This window comes from Rhamphochromis longiceps, linkage group LG20, assembly GCF_057381845.1.
Source record: "Rhamphochromis longiceps isolate RC_006_pf linkage group LG20, R_longiceps_female_GT1.1, whole genome shotgun sequence".
NCBI classification, from domain to species: domain Eukaryota; kingdom Metazoa; phylum Chordata; class Actinopteri; order Cichliformes; family Cichlidae; genus Rhamphochromis; species Rhamphochromis longiceps.
The window spans coordinates 9356165-9380029 of record NC_140576.1 but is presented as its reverse complement, the minus strand read 5'-3'; the positions used below and the strand labels follow the sequence as shown (position 1 = coordinate 9380029).

The following is a 23865-nucleotide window of genomic DNA, read 5'->3' as shown; positions in this document are numbered from 1 at the left end:
ATGCCTCATGCTTATAACCTGAGGGGGTGGAGCATAAGGAACACCTGATTGGCAGGTGAGAAGGCTGGAGAGGCAGAAACAACTGACTGAGGAGGTCAGAGTCAGAGAAACTGGAGACGTTTCATTTTATCATGGGACGGTTGACCTCAAAATGAAATTCACATCTGGCCAGTGGAACCAGAGGAAATAGTTCCAAGTAGTCCCTGCAGGAAGTTATTTATTTATTTGAGTATCCCACAAATGATTAATGAAAAGAGACATTTATGCATTTATGACAAGTTTTTCCAATCATAATTTGTCTCTTTAAGCACCACAAGAGAAGAAAATTTATTTTTATCATATTTAACATAAGGCAGAAGACATTTCTCCAAATCTTACAATAAGTTACAATGAAATAATCTAGGCAGGCCAGAGGTAAAATATATTCATTTCATTTTGCGGTGAACAGTTCTGCTCATAGAAAACCAGTTGGTAGTAAATGTCATCTAATATTCATGTCCAGCTCTGACATCCTGCATCTTGTATTTGTTCTAATAAAAATCAAATACAATAGCAAAAATATGAAAATACAATAAGTTATTATCATGGTTTAAATGAACACAAACCAATTAATTTGTTTGCATTTTTGTGAAATACATAAAACTCCAGTAGTCCCTGTTGTTTGGTGAATGCAGCAACGTGGCAGTTATATGCACGTGCTTTGAAGATGTGCCAGGACGTCATGCTGTCCGTCAAAAAAAACATTGAACTAAAATGTAAATTGGTCCACATTGTCATTCAGCTGTAGGTCTGCACACAAAAACCCCTCCTAAGGCTGCGTGTCATTTAGAAACTGCCGGACATGAATGCACAAGATGATAAATTAAGACGATTAAGTCCAGGTGTAACTATGTGTGGCGTCATCATACAGAACGTACTTAGGTGGAGCCAGACATTTGCAGAAAAATAAGCCTTAATTGAACCGAGACATCTTTGTAGAGGAAAGGCACTAAAGTTACCTTCTTGTGGACAGTGAGCATATAAGACAATGAGACTATAAGGCTAAAATGTCCAATGATGATCAATATGTTGAAGAAACCCGAATCAAAGTGTTTAATGACACGTGTCAGAGGTAGAACAGATCCCGGTAAACTTTCCATCTAGAAATTTTGTTTCATGTGTGTCATCAGGAGTTTCAAAATAAAAGCTTTAGCGTTATTTCAGTAAAGAACAAAGTCTTCCGGCCTGCTTATGGCATCCATGGCACTTTCACCTTTTTACGTGCTTGAATCTGAAACTCAGTGGAAAAGGTTTCGAGAACCGATCCAAGACCGTGATTGATTTTATAGTTGTGGAGTATGTCTAAAAAAAAAAGATATAGTGGCAAAGTCTCATATTAGTGCAGGATAATAGTTCCTTTGTGGTTTGAGCCTATTCATTCTAGTGTTTAGTGGGGCAGACTGTGGGATGACTTAAGCACTGGTTTGTGGCCGTTTCAGACATGCCACGGAGATTAATTTCCGACATAGTCTGCTCCTGTTAGATTCTCCACAGTGTAAGAGCTTCTGCCTTTTTAATGGATACACAGACCTCTCGTATGAGGAGCTCACTGAATGGAAAAGAAGCGCAGCAGTTTTATCAATGCTCATCATTACTAATATGTCTACACAGTCATCAGTGTAGTTAGCGGGTACAATAGCTAGTCACTTGACTGCTAACTTAGTCACAAATGTGTCAAAGCCAGTTTTAAGCATATTTAACCTCATGACTGGAAAAAAATGTAATACAGGACTTCTATAGATAGTTGCACGAACCTCACTTTCTTGCCATTCGGAGCCTGTGGTATCTATTTAATATGTCACAAGTCTTTCCAGTATTTATTTATCATTCTTGGTCATGTTTCTGATCAACAGCACCAGTATCTTTCCTTTTTAGGTCTTGCTCCCTTTCTTTTGCTTTTCTCTTATTAAGAATATGTTTTAGGATTCAGTTCATTTCCTGTATGTGCTTCATAGACGTAAAATGACAGCGTGAGGGAGAGTAGGTCTACAGCAGTTCAGTTATTCTTTTATAATGAAGAGTCAGCATCGGCAGTTGGCCAGACGTTTATGCTAAAAATTGCTGTTGGCACACATTTCCACTATCAGTGCATCCTTCTTGCAAAGCCTTAAATTACGGAAATGTCACGGAATGTCGAAAAGGCTTGACTTTTCAGTCCACTTGGATGCACGGGGTTATTCATTTTCAGTGGTTTATCCAATCAGACTGCTTGGGTAGGACTGCATGTTGTGTAATGCTGTGGTTAAAAAGGAAAAAAAAAATCAGTCTAGCCTTGTGGTAATTGGGTCCGTAGCTTTTGAAGCAGCGCCTGCTTTCATGCAGTTGGGTTTGTACCAGTTGTGAGGGTTGGAGAGGAGACAGCAACATTTAGACTGTGGGTTTTCTTCGGTGTGTTATTTAAATACACGCACTGTTTGTGTAATGCCCTATTTTAAACTGCTGAGTCATTAGAAGCCGAGAAACGCTGGTCTACTGCTCAAACACGAAGTGAAAGAGACGCGTTAGAATAGATGGATAGAAAACTGAGTGGACTGCCTTGTCAAAGGGCAGCAAGTCCAGAGCAGACTTTAAACTGAGTAGCACCATGACAGAAAGACTAGAAACCGGCAAAATTTCAGTAAAACGTCCATAAAAATAAACATAACTAAACAAAAATAATTTACTCTCCATACAGTGCAGATAACCCTTGATATAAAAGTTCTGCTCTTACATCTGTTTAAGTACTTTATGCATTGTAATTACATGCATAAAAACAACCCTATTCATTTAAAAAAGGCCTGCTGGGTTTGCAGTTTTCTTTAACAGAGTCCAGTTTTGGTGTGAGCTGACTATTAATAAGTGATCTGACAGGCACTTTGAATATCTGTTTATTGATTGAAAAAAGAAAGACATGGCAAAAAATAAAAACAGAGATAAAAGCCAAAAAAACAAAATGTTATTCAAAACCCTGCCAAATATGTTTATGATTAAATTACATTATTTTCTAATGTTCAATCCACTAAAAAGTATCACTCCTTAATATTTCTGTTGCGAATGAAGGATGCGAATATATCCTTCAGAAATATATTTTATATTGTTGTAACTGTCAGTTAGGGGGGAAAAGGTGATATATGTATAAATTAATAATATATCTTTAAATTTAAAAAATCTAATACTAAATAAATAAAACAAATCTTTGAAATTATTTCATGATGAGTAAAAAATGTCAGTGCTGCTGAGAGTTTGTTGTTTACAAAACTGCATTTATGCTACATTTTTAAAAAACGTGTATGGGTTTCTACACTGCGTCACCAGTGCAGCCTTACAATGCAATGCAGGCGTGTGTCAGAGAGCAAAGGAGGTTAAGGGTGCTTTAAAACATCTGCCCTTCACCAGAAAGGGATTTATGAACTAATAAACCAGAAAACATGACAGCCACACACATCTAGCATGACCTCAAATAAAAAAACGGAATGCAGAAAAGACAGTGAGCAGTTTGAGCTCAGCTACACTGTTTCACTGATTCTTTAGTCTGTTGTTGAAGCTGCTTCAATATCACGTTTTTAAAGATTTATCGAAAGGTTCCTTCCAAAACCCAGCAGTTAGTATATGGATGGATTGGATTTGCTTTGCTAGGAAAATGGAATGCATTTAATGTGATGGTTTTGCCTCCGTCTGTGGCCTATTAGCTCTGAATATAGGTGTAAAAAGGTCAATTGTAATTGGTGCATTTCTATCTGATGCCATGCTCTTAGACTTTGGAATGTAACCAACTGAAATGTGTTGGGAAAGTGTGCTGTGGGACTGGACACCATGTCTTCATCACACCATCACTGAAAGGTTAAAGGAGGAATCTTGACATCAGCGAAGGTAGATCTCGATAATAACAAACAGGCACTTTTTTTGCCTGCGGAAAAAGAGTCAAACCAAATGATAATTTCCCAACTGGACTGTGGAGAATAACCTACGCTAATCTATGAGGTTTAAATTATGGCTACAATGCCAGAAAATCTCTTCGTATTTGTGGCCAAAGTTCTTTTGGAAACCAAGCCTAAGAGTATTTTTGTTGCTTAGGTTTGCTAAGAAACAAAAAATAGTAGGAGGTCGTCTCTGAGATCACTTATAGCAAGAAGTTTCTAGCAATAAGTGCAGTCATGCTGAGATATGCAGCCTAACAGTCTTTAAGTTCTTCCTTTAGGAAGGAAACGCTGTAAACGAGTCCTCGACTTAAAACAGATGCAGAATTTTTTTAGATCCATGTTGGAGACACTTGGTGGAATGTTACCGTGCTAATCAATCTAAGCGGGATAATTTCATGTGTTTATGACAAGGTTCGGTGAGTAACTGTCTCTGCAGGTACCATCTCTGGAGAAATCACAGCTCTTAACCAGATTGCATCTCGGAGACTGATGGTTTCAGAGTTATTCAGAATATCTCTGTGAAGAATATCTTGTCTATGGTTGTATGTCTCCTACAGAAACATCCGCACTTTCATTCCATATTTTCTTAACCTTGATTGTTTTTATATCTTAATGGCTGCTTGCTCAACAGCAAGGTGGCAGGTTGATGTCATCAAGTTGGATCTTCCATTCTGTTGTAGTACCTGTCATTGTGCAAATCTGATGGGGTGTTTAGTAGCTCCAGTCCTGACATCTTTGTTTTATTTTGTAGCGTCTCTTTAGGTCATTGTTAGTTCTGTTATGTATGAAAGCATGTGTCTTTTCTGCTCTGCTGGTAGCTTGTATTGTTTAGATCTGATTAGGAGTTTTAGTCCCCCTGTCCTTGGCATTAGAATGGTACAGTCCAAGACAACTGATGCATTGCTCGGTGTGTTTGTGTGATTTCTTTTATGCGCATGTGGCAGTAGGTTTTTTTCAGCAGTCTATGCAGTGTGCTATCAGTGTGTGTGTTACGTTTGGCAGTGTGCCTACATGGCAGGTTTTAGGGGTGTGTGATGTGACAACAGTGAGTGTTTTCATGGCAGTAGCGTCTGTGAAGAATCGTTGTTTGCTTTCTGTACGTATGCGTGCGGCAGTAGTGTTGTCACTCGTTGTTGGTGTCTGCCTTCTCCTCTGTTGTAGGCAAAGACTCTTGTGGACGGTGCTTGCAGTGACGAGTGGATGCTCTTGATGGTCTGGCAAAGCAGGCAGACTGGGCAGCGCAGTCGCAGGGTGCATCCTGGGAAATGGAAAGATTGGAAATGGAAGTGTTATTTCTCCAAACATGGCGGTATGAATGTTTTTCCTGTTGCATGCTGTGTACAGTTTTTAATTAAGCTAAAGTGTTAAAACTGTACCGAGGCCAATTTAGCCTTGTGTCGATTGCATGTTTCCGAAAAAAATATTGGGGTTTGGAAATTAAACGAAGAAGAAAAAAACAGCATTGAAACTTTGAGCTTTTATTATTGGTCTAAAACAAGCAACACCAAGGTATCCTACATGAACCTCACCTCTGTCCCTGATCCAGTAGCAACGGCGTTGCTCACGGTTTCCTTGCCTCCTCCCATGATGCTGATCATCTCCTCCCCAGCTGTCTGTCTCATAAACCTCTTATTAACGATTCTGGTCACGCTGTCGTTGCCTCCACCCAACCCAGCCAGCGTGCCAAGTCCCCCAACAGCCATTGACACGCACTCTGGCTTGGGCTCATCAACGCTGCTGAAGACACCCAAACTTCCAAGGTTGCCGAGAGATTCTCTTTGGGCGCTTTCCCCAGACAGGGGGGCTCCTCCAGGGCTACGGCTGCTGCAGACATTCCTGAAGAATTCCTGGACCACGCCACCGTACCGCTGAGAACTGGGGTCTGATCCACACACCGCCACCCCCGAGGGTTTTCCTGCGGCAGGAAGGTGCCGAGCTGGGCTAGCAGTCTGGCTTGGTCCTGACGCAAAGTGAGATCAACAATGGGTATGGCACTAAACAGGATCAGCTGATAGCTAGAAGCGTGCTTGATATTAAAAACATTTTCAAGATGTGATGAGCAGGAATTACTACTCACAACAAAAGTTTGTGCACTCCTTTTCCTTTCTAGTAATACATTTATACAAACGTTAACATCTCTTCCTAGACATAGAAGGTTCATGTTTCACACTTGAGGTTTTCCTTCCTTGCATATTGTTACTGGTACAGGTGACTATTGTCTATCTTGCCTCTTTCCTGCAGTGGATGTTTGCTGAGTTACTTTTTAACAAGCTACAGTATGCTCATGTGCTCACTTTAGATAAGAAGGAGACCTACAAGGGAAGCAGCTCGGTTTGGGACTTTCCGTACAGCGGAAATGTTAGCTGGGAAAGTTCTGAGAAGAAGCTGCTCTTTAAAACGTTTGCTGTTAGCAAATACACGCCTTCTCTGAATAACTAGGCTTTGAGGGAGTTAAGTTCTAACTTAACAGATGTTTTTATGGACTGAGTGTTACGTACTTATGATTCAAAATATCAGTCTTTCAAAATATATGGCTCCCCTCCTTGAGCGAGAAGCTTCTTCCTGTTAAAAGGGAGTTTTTCTTTGCCACTGTTGCCAAGTATTTGCTTAATGGCAACTGGAGCATTTCTCTCTATTGTTATATTGTAAAGTGTTTCTGTGTAAATTTCCCTGAGATAATGTATGATGTAACAAGTGACGAGGAAAAAAAAGGCAAAAAATAAAAAAAAGGTAAAAAAAATTTAAAACTGCACTCATGTTAGCAGAGTTTACTCTTACTATTTCTCATTTGTGCTTTTTCTACTGTGAAAGAATTAAAATATCTTTTGATGCAGCTTAGCAACCAGCTGGTTCTCTGACATCTCAATCTGTTCACAAAACTGTATTAATTTGGTTTTACAGTAAAACTAAAAGTTAACAAGACTACATAACCCTGTGTCATTTTTTTAAAAGTGACTGTTTTTATTGGCACTTAATACTTCTGACCATCACAGAGTTGATGTATAGTATGTGTAGGTTTGTTAAGCGCTTACCTACGTCACCCCTCCACAGGGACTCTGTGCTCCCAGTGTGTTCCACAACACTGAATAGGCTGGAGAGGCCATCAGTGAGGCCGCTCAAGACGGGGCTGTCTCGGGTGGTGGTGGAGCGAGCCCAGGCTGAGCCTCCACCACCACCAATGGGTCTCTGCTGGAGGCTCCATAGGCTGCGGTCTCTGGAGGAGGAAGCCTCATTCAGTCTGGAGGTAGAGCCTAAAAACAAGGCAACAATGTTAGTCATCTCAAAACTTGAAAAGTATACATAAATAATCATCATCATCAGATCCTGGATACAAGCGGCGGAAATGGGCTTCCTCCGAAGGGTGGCTGGCGTCTCCCTTAGAGATAGGGTGAGAAGTTCGGCCATTCGGGAGGGGCTCAGAGTAGAGCTGCTGCTCCTTCACATCCAAAGGAGCCAGTTGAGGTGGTTCGGGCCTCCTGGGCGCCTCTTGGGTGAGGTGTTCCGGGCATGTCCCACTGGGAGGAGGACCCAGTGCAGACCCAAGACACGCTGTAGAGATTATATCTCTCGGCAGGCCTGGGAACGCCTTGGTGTTCCCCTGGACAAGCTGGAGGAGGTGGCTAGGTAGAGGGAGGTCTGGGCTGCTGCCCCTGCGACCCGGATAAGAAGATGGATGGATGGACATTAATAATCATAAAACAAATTTACCAGAAGACACTCTGCGTTGTAGTTTTGGTGATCCGTATTTGGGCGAGCAGCACGGCCTCTCGATGCGGCTGTGAACTTTATCGAGTGATGTGGATATCTGCCGAGTTCTTGCGGATGCCAAAGAGGAAGTGGCTCCTGAAGAGGAACGAGGAGACCAGACTTTGGAATGTAACCCGGTGCCTCTGCTGCTGGGAAGGTTCTCAGTTTGAAGACCAATGCTGACGTATTGGGTTGCAGTCTGTGTGGACCTGGTGGACACAGCGACTGCCTGTGTGGAGAAAATAAATATTTATTGATAACAAGCAAAAAAGTGAACCCCTATTGGAATCAAAAAACAAACTTGTTTTCCTTTTAATAACTAACTGAGAACCTTAATAAAAAGCATTACCTGACTCCCAGGTTCCTTGCCAGATTTTCTCTCCAAAGATGAAGAGCGAATGGCCTGTCGAACACAGTTGGTCATTTCCTTCATGTCGTCACTTAAATTGGCTGAAATCTCTCCGATCTCCAGGGTGTGATAAGGAGAAGAGGGCGACATCCCATCAACCACATTGTTAGCCGAGCCGCTAACAGTGTTACTGATGACGCTGGGCATCGATCTGGCAATACAGCTGCTTCTGCTCTCCAACAGCTCCCTGTGCTGGTTGGACAGGGAGCTCAGCCACTGCTCATAGGAGGACGAAAAGGAGGATGCAGGTTGACGCTGAATGTCCAGGGTTTCCACTGCAGCTACGCCGGCATCTGAGCCATTCACCTCCAGCAAGAAGCTCCCGTTCTGAGTGTGCTCTGGCTCTTCGGCCTCCTGGTTCCTTCTCCAGTGATCAGTGCGTCTCACGGTGGGAGGGCTGTAGTAGATCCGGATGCCAGTGCGGTCTGGAGCAGTGTAGCTCCTCTGCACAGGCTCCAAGTCCAGCTGTGATCCTACTCGACTGCAGGAGCCGCTGGGACCATCCCATGTTTTACAGGTGTCAATGATCTTAGGGGTCTGAAACAAGAGACAAGAGAATAATAAGACAACTTTCTACTTACTTGGCTAAAACATTACAATATATACAGCTAATTATTAGGTAAATATAGTAAATAATATACTATAAACTGCATGGATCCGTAGCTCTGTATAAGTAAGCTGTTAACCTCATTGGTTAGGCAGGTCCAATTTTTTCTGGTGTTGTCGCCCAGATCAGAGGGAATGAAAAGAGGCGGGGCAGCAAGCTGTATTTTCTCCCCCTGATTGGCTGTTCCGTTGACCTCCGAGCACTCCAGCTCTAACGTGGACTTGATCCTTTTCACCAATGAGCTGATGAGAAAAGAGAACTTATGTTTAGCTATCAAGACAACACACTGATATAATTTTTTTAAAATTACTAGAGTAACGGGCTAAAATTGATGATCTAGCTGAAATTGATCTATTATTGTTACCTTGGTGACCCTGTTCCGTTAGCAACGACTGAGTCCGGAGACGATTCACCGCTCGGTGGCTTTGACTTTAAGAAGAAAAGAGATCCAGGCTGTCAGTGAAAAGGAACTCGCTGGATCTGCTTTTTTAAGAGCTTATTAGCATTTAAATAACCTGCATCATCTACACAAATTATTCCTGTAACATTCTTTATTTATAGTTTTTTTTCACACCCCAAAAGACATCAATAGGTTATTCTGACAGGAGAAAGCGGAGACCTTGTCTGGTATAATATGTCTGTGGCAAAGTGTATCCAAACACACATACACACACACAGAAGGTAATGCTGAGTCAGTGTGTTTTACACTTGAGGAGTGATCTCACACTCAGGAGCTAATACACCATGGGTAAGATAAAAATGAGAGACAGTGGGAGGAAGGAAAAAAGGACTTCTGCAGGTGATGTGTTGTACAGATGTACCGGTGGATTTTCACTTTCAGCTGCAAGGCAGGGAAAACAAAATATATTTCTAAATATATAGAATATGTGATTCTAAGAGGACTTAATTATCATGTAATGTTAAAAAGAATCCTAGTAATCGTTACAGAAACTGGCCTAAAGGGGGCACTGAAACCAAATGTCAGAAATCTGTGAAAGCTCTGACACTGTAACACAAGCATGTGAGGTCTGCGTTTGACAGAGTGCGACACAGACACACAAATGTGCACACACACTGAGGAGATTTAGACAAAGGCAGGGAGCAGAGTGAATAAAACAAAAAGACAAGTTGTGTCCTTTCCAAAACGCCATGTTTCAAATAAAATAGGATCACTCGCTGTAGAGGAGGAATTAATACCAGGATGTTAGAAAGCAAAGAGAGCAAGAAAGAGTGCACACACCAGTTTAAACATCTAAAAAACAAAAAAGCAAAACAAAAAAAACTAAACACAGATGACAGGCTCCTGTCTGTGTGTCTGGATTTTAATTTCTGCCTGTGTGTTTGAAGAAAAGACCTTTAATGACCACTGATGCAATCCCTCATCATCCTTTCCCAGACATGCTGCAGGAGGTTGGCAGTCACTGCGCTGGTGTATAATCAGCAGATATGACTGACTATGTTTTCCCGGTGAGCTCAGCTCAACCACAGCAAGGCAGTCACACAAGTGAGGGTTCTCCTTACTCACATCATGACATTACCAGCTGTGTGGTTAAAGTTGGAATCAACCAAACTTGTCTGAGATAAAAATAACAACCCCAAAGATGGCAAATGTAGTCATCTAAACTTTAAGCCTCGGTGGTAAACGTGACCTGCTCAGCATAAATGAGCCGACTTAGTTTCCGAAAGGCATCTTTTTAAAACATTGAGACCAAAAATAGAACTGACAAGACATTTAAGCTGCTGCAAAGCTTGCAAGAAAAACTGAAGTTCTTTGAGAAGTCGGAATAACAAATAACCAATAATCAATACTTCATCAGTGTACTCCTTATCTCTGACACGCACCTTCGTCCTTTTAGATTTTATCATCACAAGATAAGCTTTGACATTTTTCTCCCTAACACAAGCCCACCCATCATACCTTCCCCTGCTGCGCAGTTGCCTCTCTCAGTCGCTGCTCCCACTGAGCTCTCTCCTGGCTGAATCTCTCCAGCAGCTCCAGCTTCTCTCTGCCCCAGTTCCTCTCACCGATCTGGAGCTGATTGGTCCGCAGGTAGGTTAAAAGAGAAAGGCGAGAGGAGGTGGATGAGGAAACAAACTGGATGTGATGTTGAAATTATGTGAAAGTCTCCTTCTATTATTATTATCTTGCCTTTAAAGCACTTTGAGTGCTCGGACAGAGAAGAAAAGTGCTATATAAGAACCAGTCCATTTACCATTACCATTTGCCTTTTACTTTGCAACCTAACTTGGTTACCGACTTTGCATACGAAAGTAGCTGTATAGATTATATTTAACATGCACACACTCACAGCAGCTGTGCTGTGCATTTGTGTATTACTGTGCAGATAAAGCAATAAAGCAACTAAGTAAATTTCAGAGGAAATAACAAATAACACTGATCCGTACACCAGTTAGAAAGAAAACAAAAGGAATATTAAATGGAAAATTAAATGATGTAATAACACTACTAATAATTATCCATATTTATTCATCTAAATAAGAACGTTTGCATTTCGTAGGGCTGCATCTCTCAATCTCCCTGCAAGGAAGAGATACAAGTGAAAGGAGTGGTTGAGCCAAAGCAATCAGGGACTGAATCAGAGCCAATGATGAAGTCTGTCAGGAGGCTAATCATAGTCATATAGCTGAGGTTACATCCAATATTTTTCTTGTAGTCCTTTATTTAAAATTAACCATCACTCAACAATTTTCTCAGGCATTACCTGTTTAGTTAGGTCCATCACTGCTGCGTAGGATTCAGCCAGCAGATGCTGATGTTCTTCGCGTTCCCTCTTCAGTGCCACCTTTAGGTCTGGAGGGTCCAGTGCGTCAGTGGAGGACATGGCTGTTGCTGATTTGCTGGCTTTGGTCTCGAGCTGGAAAGTCAGAGGGAGACATAGTAAGCACCAAAATATACTGATTTTCCTCAAAGTTCAGGGAAATAATAAAATGGCAATGGTGACTACTCCTTTTCTCAGTAACAATACACTCCAGATCCGTTCAACACTCCATCCCGACTACGCTGGGATTTTCTGATAGCTTGCCTTCTTCCCATAGTGCATCATGGTGCCAGATGTTCACCAGGCAAGCATGGCAAAGCAGCTATCTGATGTAAAAGAAAATTTGCTTGATCAGACCAGATCACCTTATTCCATTGTGCCGTGGTCCGGTTCCGCCCATTGTTGGTGCTTTCGGCAGTAAAAAGAGGTCAGTATGGGCACCTTGACTGGCCTGTGGTCATGCAGACCCATAAACAACTAACTGTGATGCACTGTGTATTTTGACAGCTTTCTATCAAAACCTCTTTTTTGGTGATTTGAGCTACAGTGGCTCATCTGTTGGATGGGACCACATGGGCCAGCCTTTGCTCCCCACATGCATCTGTGAGCTCTGGGCACCCATGATCTTGTCAGTGATTCACCAAGAAGAAGCTGTTTCTAGTAAGCTGGAAACACTGAAAATGACGATAGTCTGCCGCTTCCCCGAGTTCAAACTTTGTAACACACACAGTTAATGGTCTTTGTCAAGATTCAAACTGTGACTCATTTTGACCACACTGAGATTTGCAATTGGGAAGTTCCAGCGTGTCTCCATGTTTCATCCACCTCTATTTCCCCGTTGCCATCGCTTCTGTCAGAATTCCTCCCTGCTATTCATTCTCTCCTCCTCTCTAAAGCTTTCTCACCCCACTCCCCGTCTGCCTCACCTCTTCTCCCTCTCTCCACAGCTTTCTCACCCTCTATTTTGAGCTCTACCACCCCTTTTTTCACTCTCCATAAATCTGGCCTTCTGTCACGGAGCCTGTAGGTGGGATAGCTTGAAATTTTTATGAGCAGTCCTGCTTCTTCTTTTTCTCTGTCTGAGCCTCATAGCTCACCACACTGCCGGTCCCATCAGTTTGACATACAGGCGCACACACAAAACGCACCCACCCACACATCTCCGGACCTATCAATCCTCCTTCGATTCATCCGTTTATGGTGCTAATGGAACTGTCAGGCCATCGCACATGCTAAGCCCAACTCCATGTCTCCAACGCAAAGTAGTATTTCTTGTTAATGATGAAGACGGCCTAACGAGCCCCACGTCTTAACGAGGTTTACTACTGAGGCGGTGAGGGGGAGGCTATTTCACAGGATGACTGGCATTTACTGGTGCATCAGAGCCATCTGGTTCATGACTCGTTACCCACAAGTTAGCAAATTCAATTTATTCAGCTAAAACTTTAATAATGAAACAGCAGAGTTGGTTTAATAATCAGAGAATGAGAGAGCTGCTCTCGGCCACTCCTTTATTCACAAGGGATCCGCACAGCCGGTAGCTCTGCATGTTTGATTTAGAAGATTTCATTTATTTATTTTTTAGACCAGATGCAGCCCCAGAGGGATCAGTGCCTCCTCCCAGGATCAAACCACATATGTTCTGCTTGGTAGGCAAATGTGTAAATCACTACATCGTGGTTTATTAACCAGAATCCCCCAAAATACTTCAGATCATGTGTAAAGAATCGTTTTGGGTATAAGATTGTTTACCTTCACATTTCACACATTCATCATGCGGCTTTTGAGCAGTTTTATTCAATTTTTTTTTCCCACTTAATATTCAGTCTGAACATGTGTAACTGCTCATAGAAGCAAATATTTTCAGAAATACAACAATGGCCTCACTGTGTATATATGTGCTATTTCCATATTTACTAAACAGCAAAGTTATCTGTTAATAATTACCTTTATCCTATACCAGCCACCAGCTGTTAAACTAACTGATGTCTCTGTGGACTGTTTGACATCACTCATGGAAACAAAGCAAAGAAGCCTCTCCACCAAACAGCTCTTGTTGCGTGAATCAAACCAGACCTTTGTACCTATTATGCTTTTCTACTGAATTCTAAGCTCATATAAATATGGCCGTAATTACATATACTGATGTCAGATTCTGTAATAAGAATAAGTAATGCCTAAAAGCCAAAAGCTCAGGCTTCAGACTGCTCTCAGTTATATTTCAGACAGTTCTTTTCTTTTCTTGGCTCTACGTGATGTCTGTGAGCATGTGCTATTCAAACCCTCTGACTGCAAAAATAAATCTGCCTTGGGGGTGGGGCTTTAAAGTAGGAGGAGCTACACTGACTTGTTTTAGACAGATCAGCTAAGGGGATGTCTTATTTAAAAAAAACAAAAAACAGTTTGTCTTTTACTTATGAGTTGCACCTGCTTTTGAGTGGCAAGAGCGAAGGGAACTCAACAGATTTGATGAACGAGCGATCAGTGCTTCCCGCTGTGCACTCTGTCATCACGGAGATCGCAGGTGTTCATAACGTGCCCTACAGTCAGTCATTACGGATGAGTGATTAAGAAAAAAACTAAACGAGACGGCGTTGTCCTGCATGCTTTCGGGGTTCTGCATATGCTTTCTACCTCGCTGACAGTGTTTGTGTATTGACGCTGAATGGCGAAGCTAATTCGCAGTAAAGCTGTTTGACAGATAGGACGGAGTTTGAAATTGACTTGACTCGTCCAATGAAGCAACAGCTGGAGGATTCACTACGTGTTGCCAGGAAGCCTTGGCAATGATGTGGTCGACTAGGTGCTGAATGTGCGCACACACACTCACACTCACACACATGCAAGCCAAATTGATGGCATACTTTACAGTGTGTGTTGCTGGCTGAGGAGAGATTGGTTCCAGCTGTGGCATCTCAGCCAGGGTAACACATACTTTGTTTGTAAAGGGCAGGAAGGGGAATAAGGGTGTAAATGTGTAGCACAGATGTTCGTTTGTCATTCTGAGAACATTTGTGATAAGGTGGAAAATGTTCAGATGCAATAAATGTTTCTTAAGTGTGCGCATGCTTTGGCAATGCAATAAATTGCCTCACCCGTAATGAATCACAGCCAGGTGGAGTCAATCTTTGATTAAGGCAGCAATCGTGTGTCAGTAAATTTGTTCTTGGGAAGCAACCTGCATCTACGTCACAGTGCTCTCATCTCCAGCTGCCAATCAGAGGACTTGGACACCAGCGCAAGACCTGAATCTCTCTCATCATGACAATGATTAATGCCTCCATCGGTCTTTGTTTGGATTCTTTTGTTTCTTTACAAACGGGGACCAAATCAAGCATTATTTTAATCTCATTTCAGGTCAAATGTGGAGTTTGGTGCTTTTCTGTAGATGCCTTTGAAATCACCGTGTGCTTTTATAGGTTCTAACAGAAAACTGCACGTGTGATGGACTTTATTTCCAAACTGTATTTGTAATTTAATGACCGTTTACAATTTAACTTATAACCGGGTAGCAATTACCACATGCATCGGGACATAGAAAATATGTTTTTGCAAACTTAGATCAGGACCAAAATAATAGTAATCGTCCTCTGTGTGCCAGAGCATGACAGATGTGTCCGTGTGTAAAGTGCTTTGTAGAACCTAGCTAAGGTTAAAAGTCGCTATATAAGCACGGACCATTCACCATTTAATTGCTTAACATTAAGAGGCCTCTCCGTCTCCTCTCATTTATCTCTCTTCCTTCTCTTTCCGTCTCAATTACTGGGCGGTAACACACAGCCAACGTTCTATCTCAGAGGCTGTTAATTAACAATATTACCGCCTCGACTGCTGTTATGAGATAGACGGAGAGACAATGAGAGAGGAGAAGGGGGAGGAGACATTAAAACCATTACTTACTGCCTGTAGACAAGACAGAAAGGCACAGGAGGGGGGAGGTGGGGGATAAAAAGCTCAAATGGACAAACACAAAACATGCGACAGATGGAGAAGATGAAATTGAACCCTTAGGATGCCATTAATTTTAAAAACCACTTGTCAAAAAGACTATCGGACACTTCAAAGCAACACGTGGCCCAGCTGGTGTACAGTATGGTTATACAAAATGCTTGTGACAGAAATCACTCAGATTTAGAAGTAGTTCATTTTGACCTGGGGGCATTTCACCTACACCTAATACTTGCACTACTTTTTTCCTTGCTCAGTATTCTTTTCGCTCTACTCAACAGTCTGAGCATGAATAGCTCATGACTGTTAAATGCCAACATCTGTCTAATTTGCACTCCAAGCAGTAGAAATTAAACCAGCTGTTTACAGGACAGGAAAATTGAACCGTTACGATGCATTTTCTGTATTACTGGACCTCATTAACACGTTTTTGTTTAGCGTCCTAATGATCAGTTTGGAAACTTCTTTACAGCAGCAGCACTTCTTCCTCCTTACCTGTGTTATGAGGCTCTTTAGTTCGGTCCTCTCCACTTCCCATGATGCCTTGGCCTTTGCGAACTGTTGAGTGAGTTCCTGTGAGCCTTGTCTCTCTTGTCGCAACTCTCCGCTTAGGTCCTGCAGCGCGACCTTTAGGTCTGCCAAAGTGCTGCTCACAGCGCTCGACTGCAAGGGAAACACAAGTAATCCACGTAAGCGTGTGCGAGCATGCGTGTGCGCGTGTGCACGAGCTTCACTTGTCCGACCTTTATAGTCGGGCTGAGTGGCTGTTCGTCTGCAGGAGCTCTCTTGTCAGTCTGGTGGGTAGGGCTCGGCAGGTTCTCCTCTTCCAGTAGCAGGTAGAGATCTTTCAGGCTGTTTATCTAAAGAACCAATCACAGAACAGCAGCATCTGAGATCACATATTCCAGTATTTTAGAGGGAACCTGAAGCTAAATCTTGAAGCTTGGACATTTTAAAGAAAAAGTAGAATTACACACAGACAAGCTTCATATAAATAAATGTTTCTGCTCAAAACAACGGCAAACTGAACTATGGACCGGCTTCCACAGATTGCAGTTTCCACTCCCTCGTACCTCCAGGACGTCCTTCCACTCTGTGTCTTTCTTGCAGCCAAGCCTCCACTGTTTGAGGAAGCAGCGTAGTTTGAGGCTGAGCAGTAAAAGGGCCTGTTTGAGGTGCTGCGACTCCTGGACCAGCAGAGTCCTCTCCTGGCACCACAACTTCTTCTGAAGCCGCGCCTGGAGACCCAGACTCTGTAGCTGGAAGTCTCGTCGGAGCATGGCTTTCTGATGCTCCTCCTGGAGCTAAGAGAAACAACAGTAAACACACAGTAGCCCAAGCAGTCACCAAATGCCTATTCATTCTCTTAAAACACCTAAATAATTTGTTAAATCTTTAGATCCAGTCAGAACAGATCACTGAGACAATCAATTGTATTCAAGGGTGCAAACTGACCTGTGTGAGTTTAACAGCAATTTCTTTATGACCCTGCCTCTCTTTTTTCAGATCCTCCTGAGTTCCTCGAACCGACTCCTCCGCTTCTGAGAGCCGAACCTGAAGATCGCTGAGCTGCATGGAAGACGGGACAGAAGAGTGAGGAGGCGTTAAAGGAGGCAGGGGAAAACAAACAAAGGAATGGCAATCGCAGTTGAAAGGGAAACATGTTGGTAGGATAACAGATGAAAGTAAGCAATCAAAGAGAAGGATGATGAATAAGATAAACGGACAGCGTAATGGGAGGTAAGTGGTCAAGAAAGCAAATGGAAAAAAGTAAGAAACAGCCAAGAGTGAGTATCCTAATCCATATTACGGTAGGTTTGTGATACAACAGCCTTTAAATCACACATCAACTGTGGCGAGCTGCTGTAAGCCTACACACACACACACACACACTGGCTTGATCTCATGCTCTCCCCATGCCTCATTTGGCTGCTGAGTGAGTGCGATCCATCGACCTGCTTCTGTACCCTTAATGTCCTGTTTCACCCTCCACTGGGCTCAGCTTCCGCCCTCCATCACCCTCCATCAGGGGCACCACCCGGCCTTCACCTTCAGCTAGAAAAACTACTCAGAAACTCTGTTCCAACAGTGACTCACTCACTCACTCTGAAAAGGTGGCAGCTACCCACGGAAAATGCGCTACAGCATCAGAGGCTGATAATAGCAGAGCAAATCTTGTATCGAGGTTTGGGAATAATTTCAATAACTCATCACACTTTTATGCTTTTAAATATGGTGATTTGAATTGGAATACAATGCTAAAAAGAGTTTTCCAAGTATTTATTAGCCTTTTAAGAGCCTCTCTTTATTTGTGGGATCAGTTCCACTCTCATAATAACTGGATGATGTGCCTTGTTTAATCGGCTGAAAACCATAATATAAAAGCAGCATGTTATTAGGGTTTTACAATTCTTGATCACCAGCAGCTGTGCCTTAAGTCACTGACTTAAGTCCCCTGATGGTGTGACCTCATGTGTGATGGCAATAAACCAGGTACCGGTAAATCTATCTTCCCACTGTTGCCAAGTGCTTGCTCATAGGAGATCATCTAATTGATGGGGTTTTTTCTCTAATACAGTAGGGTATTTCCCCCATAGTATTAACAGCCTTGAGGTGACTTTTGTTGCGAACTGGCGCTATATAAATGTAACTGAGTTAAAAGTCAGAGTATTCAGGTGAAAAAAAGGCTAATTCCTGAATGCTAATAGGTGATTTTTTTTAATATATTTTTTGGTCAGAGCCATTCTTACTGCTTCATCCAGCTGTCTAATCTTTATGCTATGCACAAACAGTGAAACTATTTTTGGCTAGCTTAGCTTAGTATAAAGACAACAAACCCAGCTCCACTGCCTGTACAATATAAACAGTGCCATTTATTATTGTACAGCATGCAGTACAGTACAAAAGTCCTGACCCATCGGTCATGTTTTATATTTTATATTTGGAAATGGGAGCAGCGATTTACTGAAAGTAAAGTTCTTAAAGCTCTTCTTTGGATGTTGGCTGCTTTTTGTTCTCTGTCAAAATGATCTTGCATGCTTCAATAACACTGAGGTCTATTGTATGATCAGGTATCCTGTTGATATACTTTTACTTCATTCTCAGTGTGTTTGGAGTCATTGTCATGTGGAAAAATGAAGCTTTTGCTAATCAGCCACTTTCCAGATGATATTGCGTGGCGGATAAAATCTGGTGGTACTTTTCTGTGTTGACAATCTTATGACAACACCACTGATTAAAATGCTGCACCAAACCATGACAGCACCCCTACTGTGTTTTACAGATGGCTGTAGACAGTCACTGTAATATCTCTCTGTCTCATTTATAGATACTGATGTCAGTTTGAACTAAAATGTTTACATTTGGATGAATCGCTCCATAAGACACTATTATTGTGAAAGCAGCAAAAAAAGACCTCAAGAAACGAGGGGGTGGCTCGAGACTTTTGCACTGTACTGCATGTTTCTGCTGAATGCTGGCTTCTCCCCATGCTTTGTCACTGCTCTACTCTATTTTTACTATTTGGCATTCAATATTTTTCCGTCATTCTATTTTAGTCCCCCCCTTAGATAAAGAGGCAAACACACACAGGCTTGCTTATCACGGAAACACACCACCAAAAAGTCAACCAGACAAAGGTCTTCCTGTCAGTACCCCGGCTGACAGTGAAGTCACTGTTTGTTTACAACACTGTGTTGTTAGCATGAGGTTGCTACAAATGTAAGGCACCAGTAACCTCAGGCTACAGTATGTCCTCGTACACCCACGCATGTGGAAAATCCAATCACATAACAAACATATTCAGTGATAAATAAATATTAATACTCAGTGTTAAAAGAGAGTAAGAAATCTGATATTAAAGCACTGGTTCCAGGCTCTAAGTAACTGTGTTAGCTGTCAGCCGCGAGATGGACCAGCTCTGAAATTTCAGGCCTCCTGCGCATCTTTGTGCATGTCACAATGTCACGGATTGTGCTTTTGAGCCTCTCACCTTTGCACCATCTGTCTCCTTCTCCTCATGTTGCAGCTGGATGGTTTCCTGATTTTGCAACTCGTTGCTGTCTGATTGGCTGTTCTCCTCGGTTTCATCATTTGCTTCTGGCTCCAACTGGTCCCTAAAATCAGGCTGCTGCATGCATGCATGGGCAAGTTAATGAAGAAAAAGAAAACAAACAGAAAAGAATCATAGAGGAGAGAGAGAGGGAGAGAGAGAGAGAGGGAGAGATGGGGGAGGAGGAATTGTGGAGTAAAAAAACCCAAACAAACAAACAAACAAAAACAAGCAAAACAGAGGAAATGACAGAAAGCAGGACAAACAAATACAACAATAAGAAAAAACAATACAACCAAAATGGCTCCTATCAATGTGACAATATTACATAAAAACTAAACAAAAAAACAGAACAAATAATGACTTATGGGCCTCACAAGACAAAGAAGAGGATGTAGAGGAAAAAGAGCTTGGTCAGAGAAGAGAAGGAAAGAGTGGAGAAGAGAAAGAAGAGGAGGATGGAGGGTAGAATGAACGGCTGAGGGGGCACGACAGAGGGAAGGTAACGGGACGCAGAAGAGCATGAAGGATGGAGAGACGGGGGTAAAAACAGCAATGGGAGGGAGAGGAGGAAACGGAGAAGGAGAGAGGGGAGAAAAAGACGAATGGGAGGAGAAGAGAAGGAGTAAGGCAGTTAGGATGAAAGGTCAGAGCGGAGGGGCAACAAGGTGAGGAGGAGGAAAAACGGGTTTTGATGCAAGATGTGAAAGGAGTTGGAAGAAAGGGATGTGAGGGGTGCGAGGAAGAGGACGGGTGAGGAAGTTATGTGAGGATGTGTGGAGCAGTGGCAAAAAGAAGGTTTGAGGAAAGGTGGGGAAGGGTGAGGTCAAGTGCAGAAATCGATCGGATATGGTGCCCGTGCAGAGAGAAAGAGGGGAGAGAGGGAGGAAAAGGGAGATCGGAGGGGGGTTGGAACTCAGAATTGGCCTCTAATGGAGTCTAAACATTGCATTTTACTAGTTTCACTTAAAACTACGTAGAATTTCATCACAGTGGCTTCCAAGCAACACCTCGATCAGATCAGAGTCGATACAAATTTCTCTCCATGAAGGCACAACAAAACATTCCAGAGGTCTCCATATTTTGTCTGCTAATAAGTTACGAAAGACTTGAATTTTAAACAAATGGGGGAAAAAATGGTAATGCAGTGGTAGAATTTACCCCTGACCCACCCTCCCACCCCAACATTACTGTTTGAGTCTCATCAGATTTTATGTAATTTTAAAATGTATTCCCAACAGTTGATGGCGGGAAAATAAAAACGAGTCATCACATTAGGACAAGTCAGCCGAGTAAAGCCATAGCCTCGACTGATTCCAGTGCACTTTTTAAAAGAATCGTGGATCCCATATTGGACTTTTTATGGGCCATCTGATAGTTGAAAATACATTTGGTGCTGAGAGTAAATCCTCAGTGTGTGACAATTGACTGTGCGCCAAGAACTTCCGAGTGGAGCGTTTCAAATGAAGCATGATTGGAAATCTTCTTAGAGCGGCTTCACTTTGGCTTTCTGCTGCTTTCGACAAATCAGTTTGGACAACCTGGATTCTCACATCGTCCCTAATCATTTCAATAGCACAGAGTTTTTCGTTCTCCGCATTTTGTGTTTGTGACAAAAATGGATCGCTGTGCAGTAAATAGAAACTAATATAAATAAAGTCATAAACTGAAGAGCAACTAAAACACACAGAACACACACAATTATTCTATTTTTGGTTTTTTTTTTAATTTTCTGTTAAGAGATGATTATTCTATAGTCAGCTTCTGGCTTCTCTCTGTGTATTTGGTATATATTGATTAAACAGAACTTTATATAAGCTTAATAATGTCACTATATGCATGCATCAAACAGGCTCCATTTGAGGCCTAAAGCAGCAGCTAAATACAGGTTAGGAGACAACTCAACGGCATGCAGAGGACACGGATAACATCACGTGGAGAGGCTTACACTGGCAGCTCAAATCTGATTGCATCAAAGTCAAGACATCTTTGTTTTTCCCCTTATCTGTAGGGCTTGAATTACTGAAGTTAATTTAAAATGATAAGAGAGAAAGACATGAAATTTTATTTTAACGTTTGGGATGATTTGAGCGTGCCGTGTAAAGCTCATTCTTCACCGTGAGGAGAAACTAAAGCAGCATGTTGAAATGGAACTGGGAGTGCTGGTCAGCCAAACTAACAGTAGGCACTGAAAGAACAGAGAAATAAACTAGAACAGAAAAATGACAGAAAAGCTTGAAAAAACAAAAACATACGGAATAAAAGAAAAGCGTGATGATTAGTGAGAAAAGGGGAGTGTTCCTTTTCTTTTACCTTCTCCTCCACCCTGTTCTGTGGATCCTGGCCGTCTCCAGAGCAGGAGGTGGAGGTGCAAGGCGACTCCCCTTCCAACTCAAGGTCCCTGCCACCCGCTGGGGTCCTACCCAGGCTGTCTACTTTCTCCACAAAGGACTGAAGCTGGCTGTGCAGGGCCTGAAGCCTGCTGGTCAGAGCACCAACGAGAGGATGGTCGGCCAGATCAGACAGCCCTGAGATCTGAGGACGCAGAAATAACTGAACTTATCCTACAGTCATTACTGGCTGTGTGAGGGACAGGCTAGAGTTGATAAACGATGAGCTGCAGGGCTTAATCTGCAGGTGGCTGCACGACCAGTAGCAAAAAAATTCCAGAGAGAATGAAGCAGACATTTGTCTCCTAGGCTAGTGTTTCACACTCTTGCAGTAACCCTGAATCAAAGAAATGCAAAAAGCTCCACTTTGCCACTATTTAAAATGCTCATGAACTTACTGAGAAGCTGTGTCTTTTAATCTGAAGAACAACAAGAGACAAAACAGAGGACACGTACCTGGCTGTGAGGCTGCGGTTTCTCCAGATCACACGGCTCTGCTGCCTCACTGTTGCAGACCTTGTGAAAGATGGATGGGGATGAAGAGAGGCAGTTAGACTCGGGGGAGGTCAGGAGCTGTATAGCTGTAGAAACCAAGCGAGCCTGGTCCCTCATGGCTAGCAAGGCATCATGGTCCTTCTGCCCCAGGCACACAGGCAGCGATGTTGTGGCGTCAGCATTGTCCTCAATCTTCTTTTTCTGTTCCTTAATCTCAAGGGCGTCATTCTCACCCCCTACCGGCTCCTTGCGCTGCGGTGGACTGATGGAAAAACAAAAAGATTTTAGTATTAATAGCTGATATGTGGTGTATATATTTTGCACTTTTTGCAAAATATTTCAACACATATTGATGTTCCCTACAGGATAAATGCTTCCCTTTCAATCCCTGTAATATTGTTCTGATTCCTTTATTAACACTGTTTTGATTTGGCTGTTGGGCCTTAATGTGAAGCTGTCTGTCTGTCAGCTAAAGCCCAGCCCAAACCGACTCATGCAACCAGACAGGAATCCCCAAAACAGCAGCAAATTAAAGTGTTGCAATGGTCCAATCAAAGTAGAGACGGACGTGAACCTGATTAAAAAGCTTAGGAGAGCTGCGCAATAAGCCTGCAAACCCCAATGAACCGAAGCAACATCATAAAGAAGAGTGGGTCAAAATTTCTCCACAATGATATGAGAGACTGAGGAAGTCATACAGAAAATGATGACTTCAAGTTACTCCTATTAAAGCTGTTGTATAAGCTGCTGAATGATAGCAGCTTATACAGTTTTTCACTGGACTCTATGTACTCATATGAAAAACATTCTTTTTCACATGCTCAGATGAGCTACCATTTAACTCAAAACATTGTGCAGCACCGGCTCATAAAGTCTCTTAAGTCCAGTTCTAATGTTCACCCAACGCCCAAAACACGAAACCCTCACAGGTTTGAATGACGTCGCCTGTGTGTGCAGCAGCAGTGCCGCAGTGTGTGAGTTCATGAGCCTGCAAATAGTATTAATAGAGCATTTTGAGACATATTGCAATGATGTTACCTTAACAACGTCACAACATGTTTCTTATAATTGAAGGCGTGAGACTTTCTTCGTTTACATTTTTTAGTTAATGCACCAGTTCTACTTGAACAACATGGCTGCTCCTGTGATCGTTTCCTTATCATTATGTCTGCTCGTCTATAATTACGATCAGGAACCCCGTGTTTCGCCACAATGTTATGAAATTTGTGTAATTCCATTTAGGTAAAATTTGCAGAAATGCAGATTTACTGAAATTAAATAAAAGACTCAAAAAGTCAACTTTAGAGTTTTTTTGCATGTTATTTTCACAGTGGGACACCCTTAAGACCTCACAATTTTTATTTTTTTATTTTTTTTTTATTTTTTTTTTTATTTTTTGGCCTGTCCCGTTTGGCTCTTTTGCCATCAGAATTGTTGTCTAAAGGCAAAGAAAGATGCCCAACGGATTTACTTTACCAAACTGACCATCCCAGCCTTGCC

The 23865-nt window shown here is 42.3% G+C and overlaps 1 protein-coding gene across 2 annotated transcripts in view; it reads right to left on the bottom strand.

The window, feature by feature from the left end:
* Positions 1 to 443: 443 nt before the first annotated feature.
* mtcl2 (microtubule crosslinking factor 2) overlaps positions 444 to 23865 on the bottom strand; it is an 86358-nt gene continuing 62936 nt past the window's right edge. The window contains exons 9-24 of one of the 2 annotated variants that reach the window (XM_085392803.1): positions 22327 to 22627; positions 21794 to 22015; positions 19421 to 19558; positions 16885 to 16998; positions 16503 to 16733; positions 16173 to 16289; positions 15925 to 16092; positions 11425 to 11577; positions 10620 to 10736; positions 9066 to 9130; positions 8781 to 8943; positions 8035 to 8631; positions 7647 to 7914; positions 6971 to 7189; positions 5468 to 5898; positions 444 to 5196 (exon numbers count right to left, since the gene is read on the bottom strand). In XM_085392803.1, the coding sequence (XP_085248929.1) occupies positions 5062 to 5196; positions 5468 to 5898; positions 6971 to 7189; positions 7647 to 7914; positions 8035 to 8631; positions 8781 to 8943; positions 9066 to 9130; positions 10620 to 10736; positions 11425 to 11577; positions 15925 to 16092; positions 16173 to 16289; positions 16503 to 16733; positions 16885 to 16998; positions 19421 to 19558; positions 21794 to 22015; positions 22327 to 22627 (3439 nt within the window). In that variant the 3' untranslated portion in view covers positions 444 to 5061. The remainder of the gene's footprint in view (positions 5197 to 5467; positions 5899 to 6970; positions 7190 to 7646; positions 7915 to 8034; positions 8632 to 8780; positions 8944 to 9065; positions 9131 to 10619; positions 10737 to 11424; positions 11578 to 15924; positions 16093 to 16172; positions 16290 to 16502; positions 16734 to 16884; positions 16999 to 19420; positions 19559 to 21793; positions 22016 to 22326; positions 22628 to 23865) is intronic. The other variant, XM_085392804.1, reaches the window with a different exon arrangement.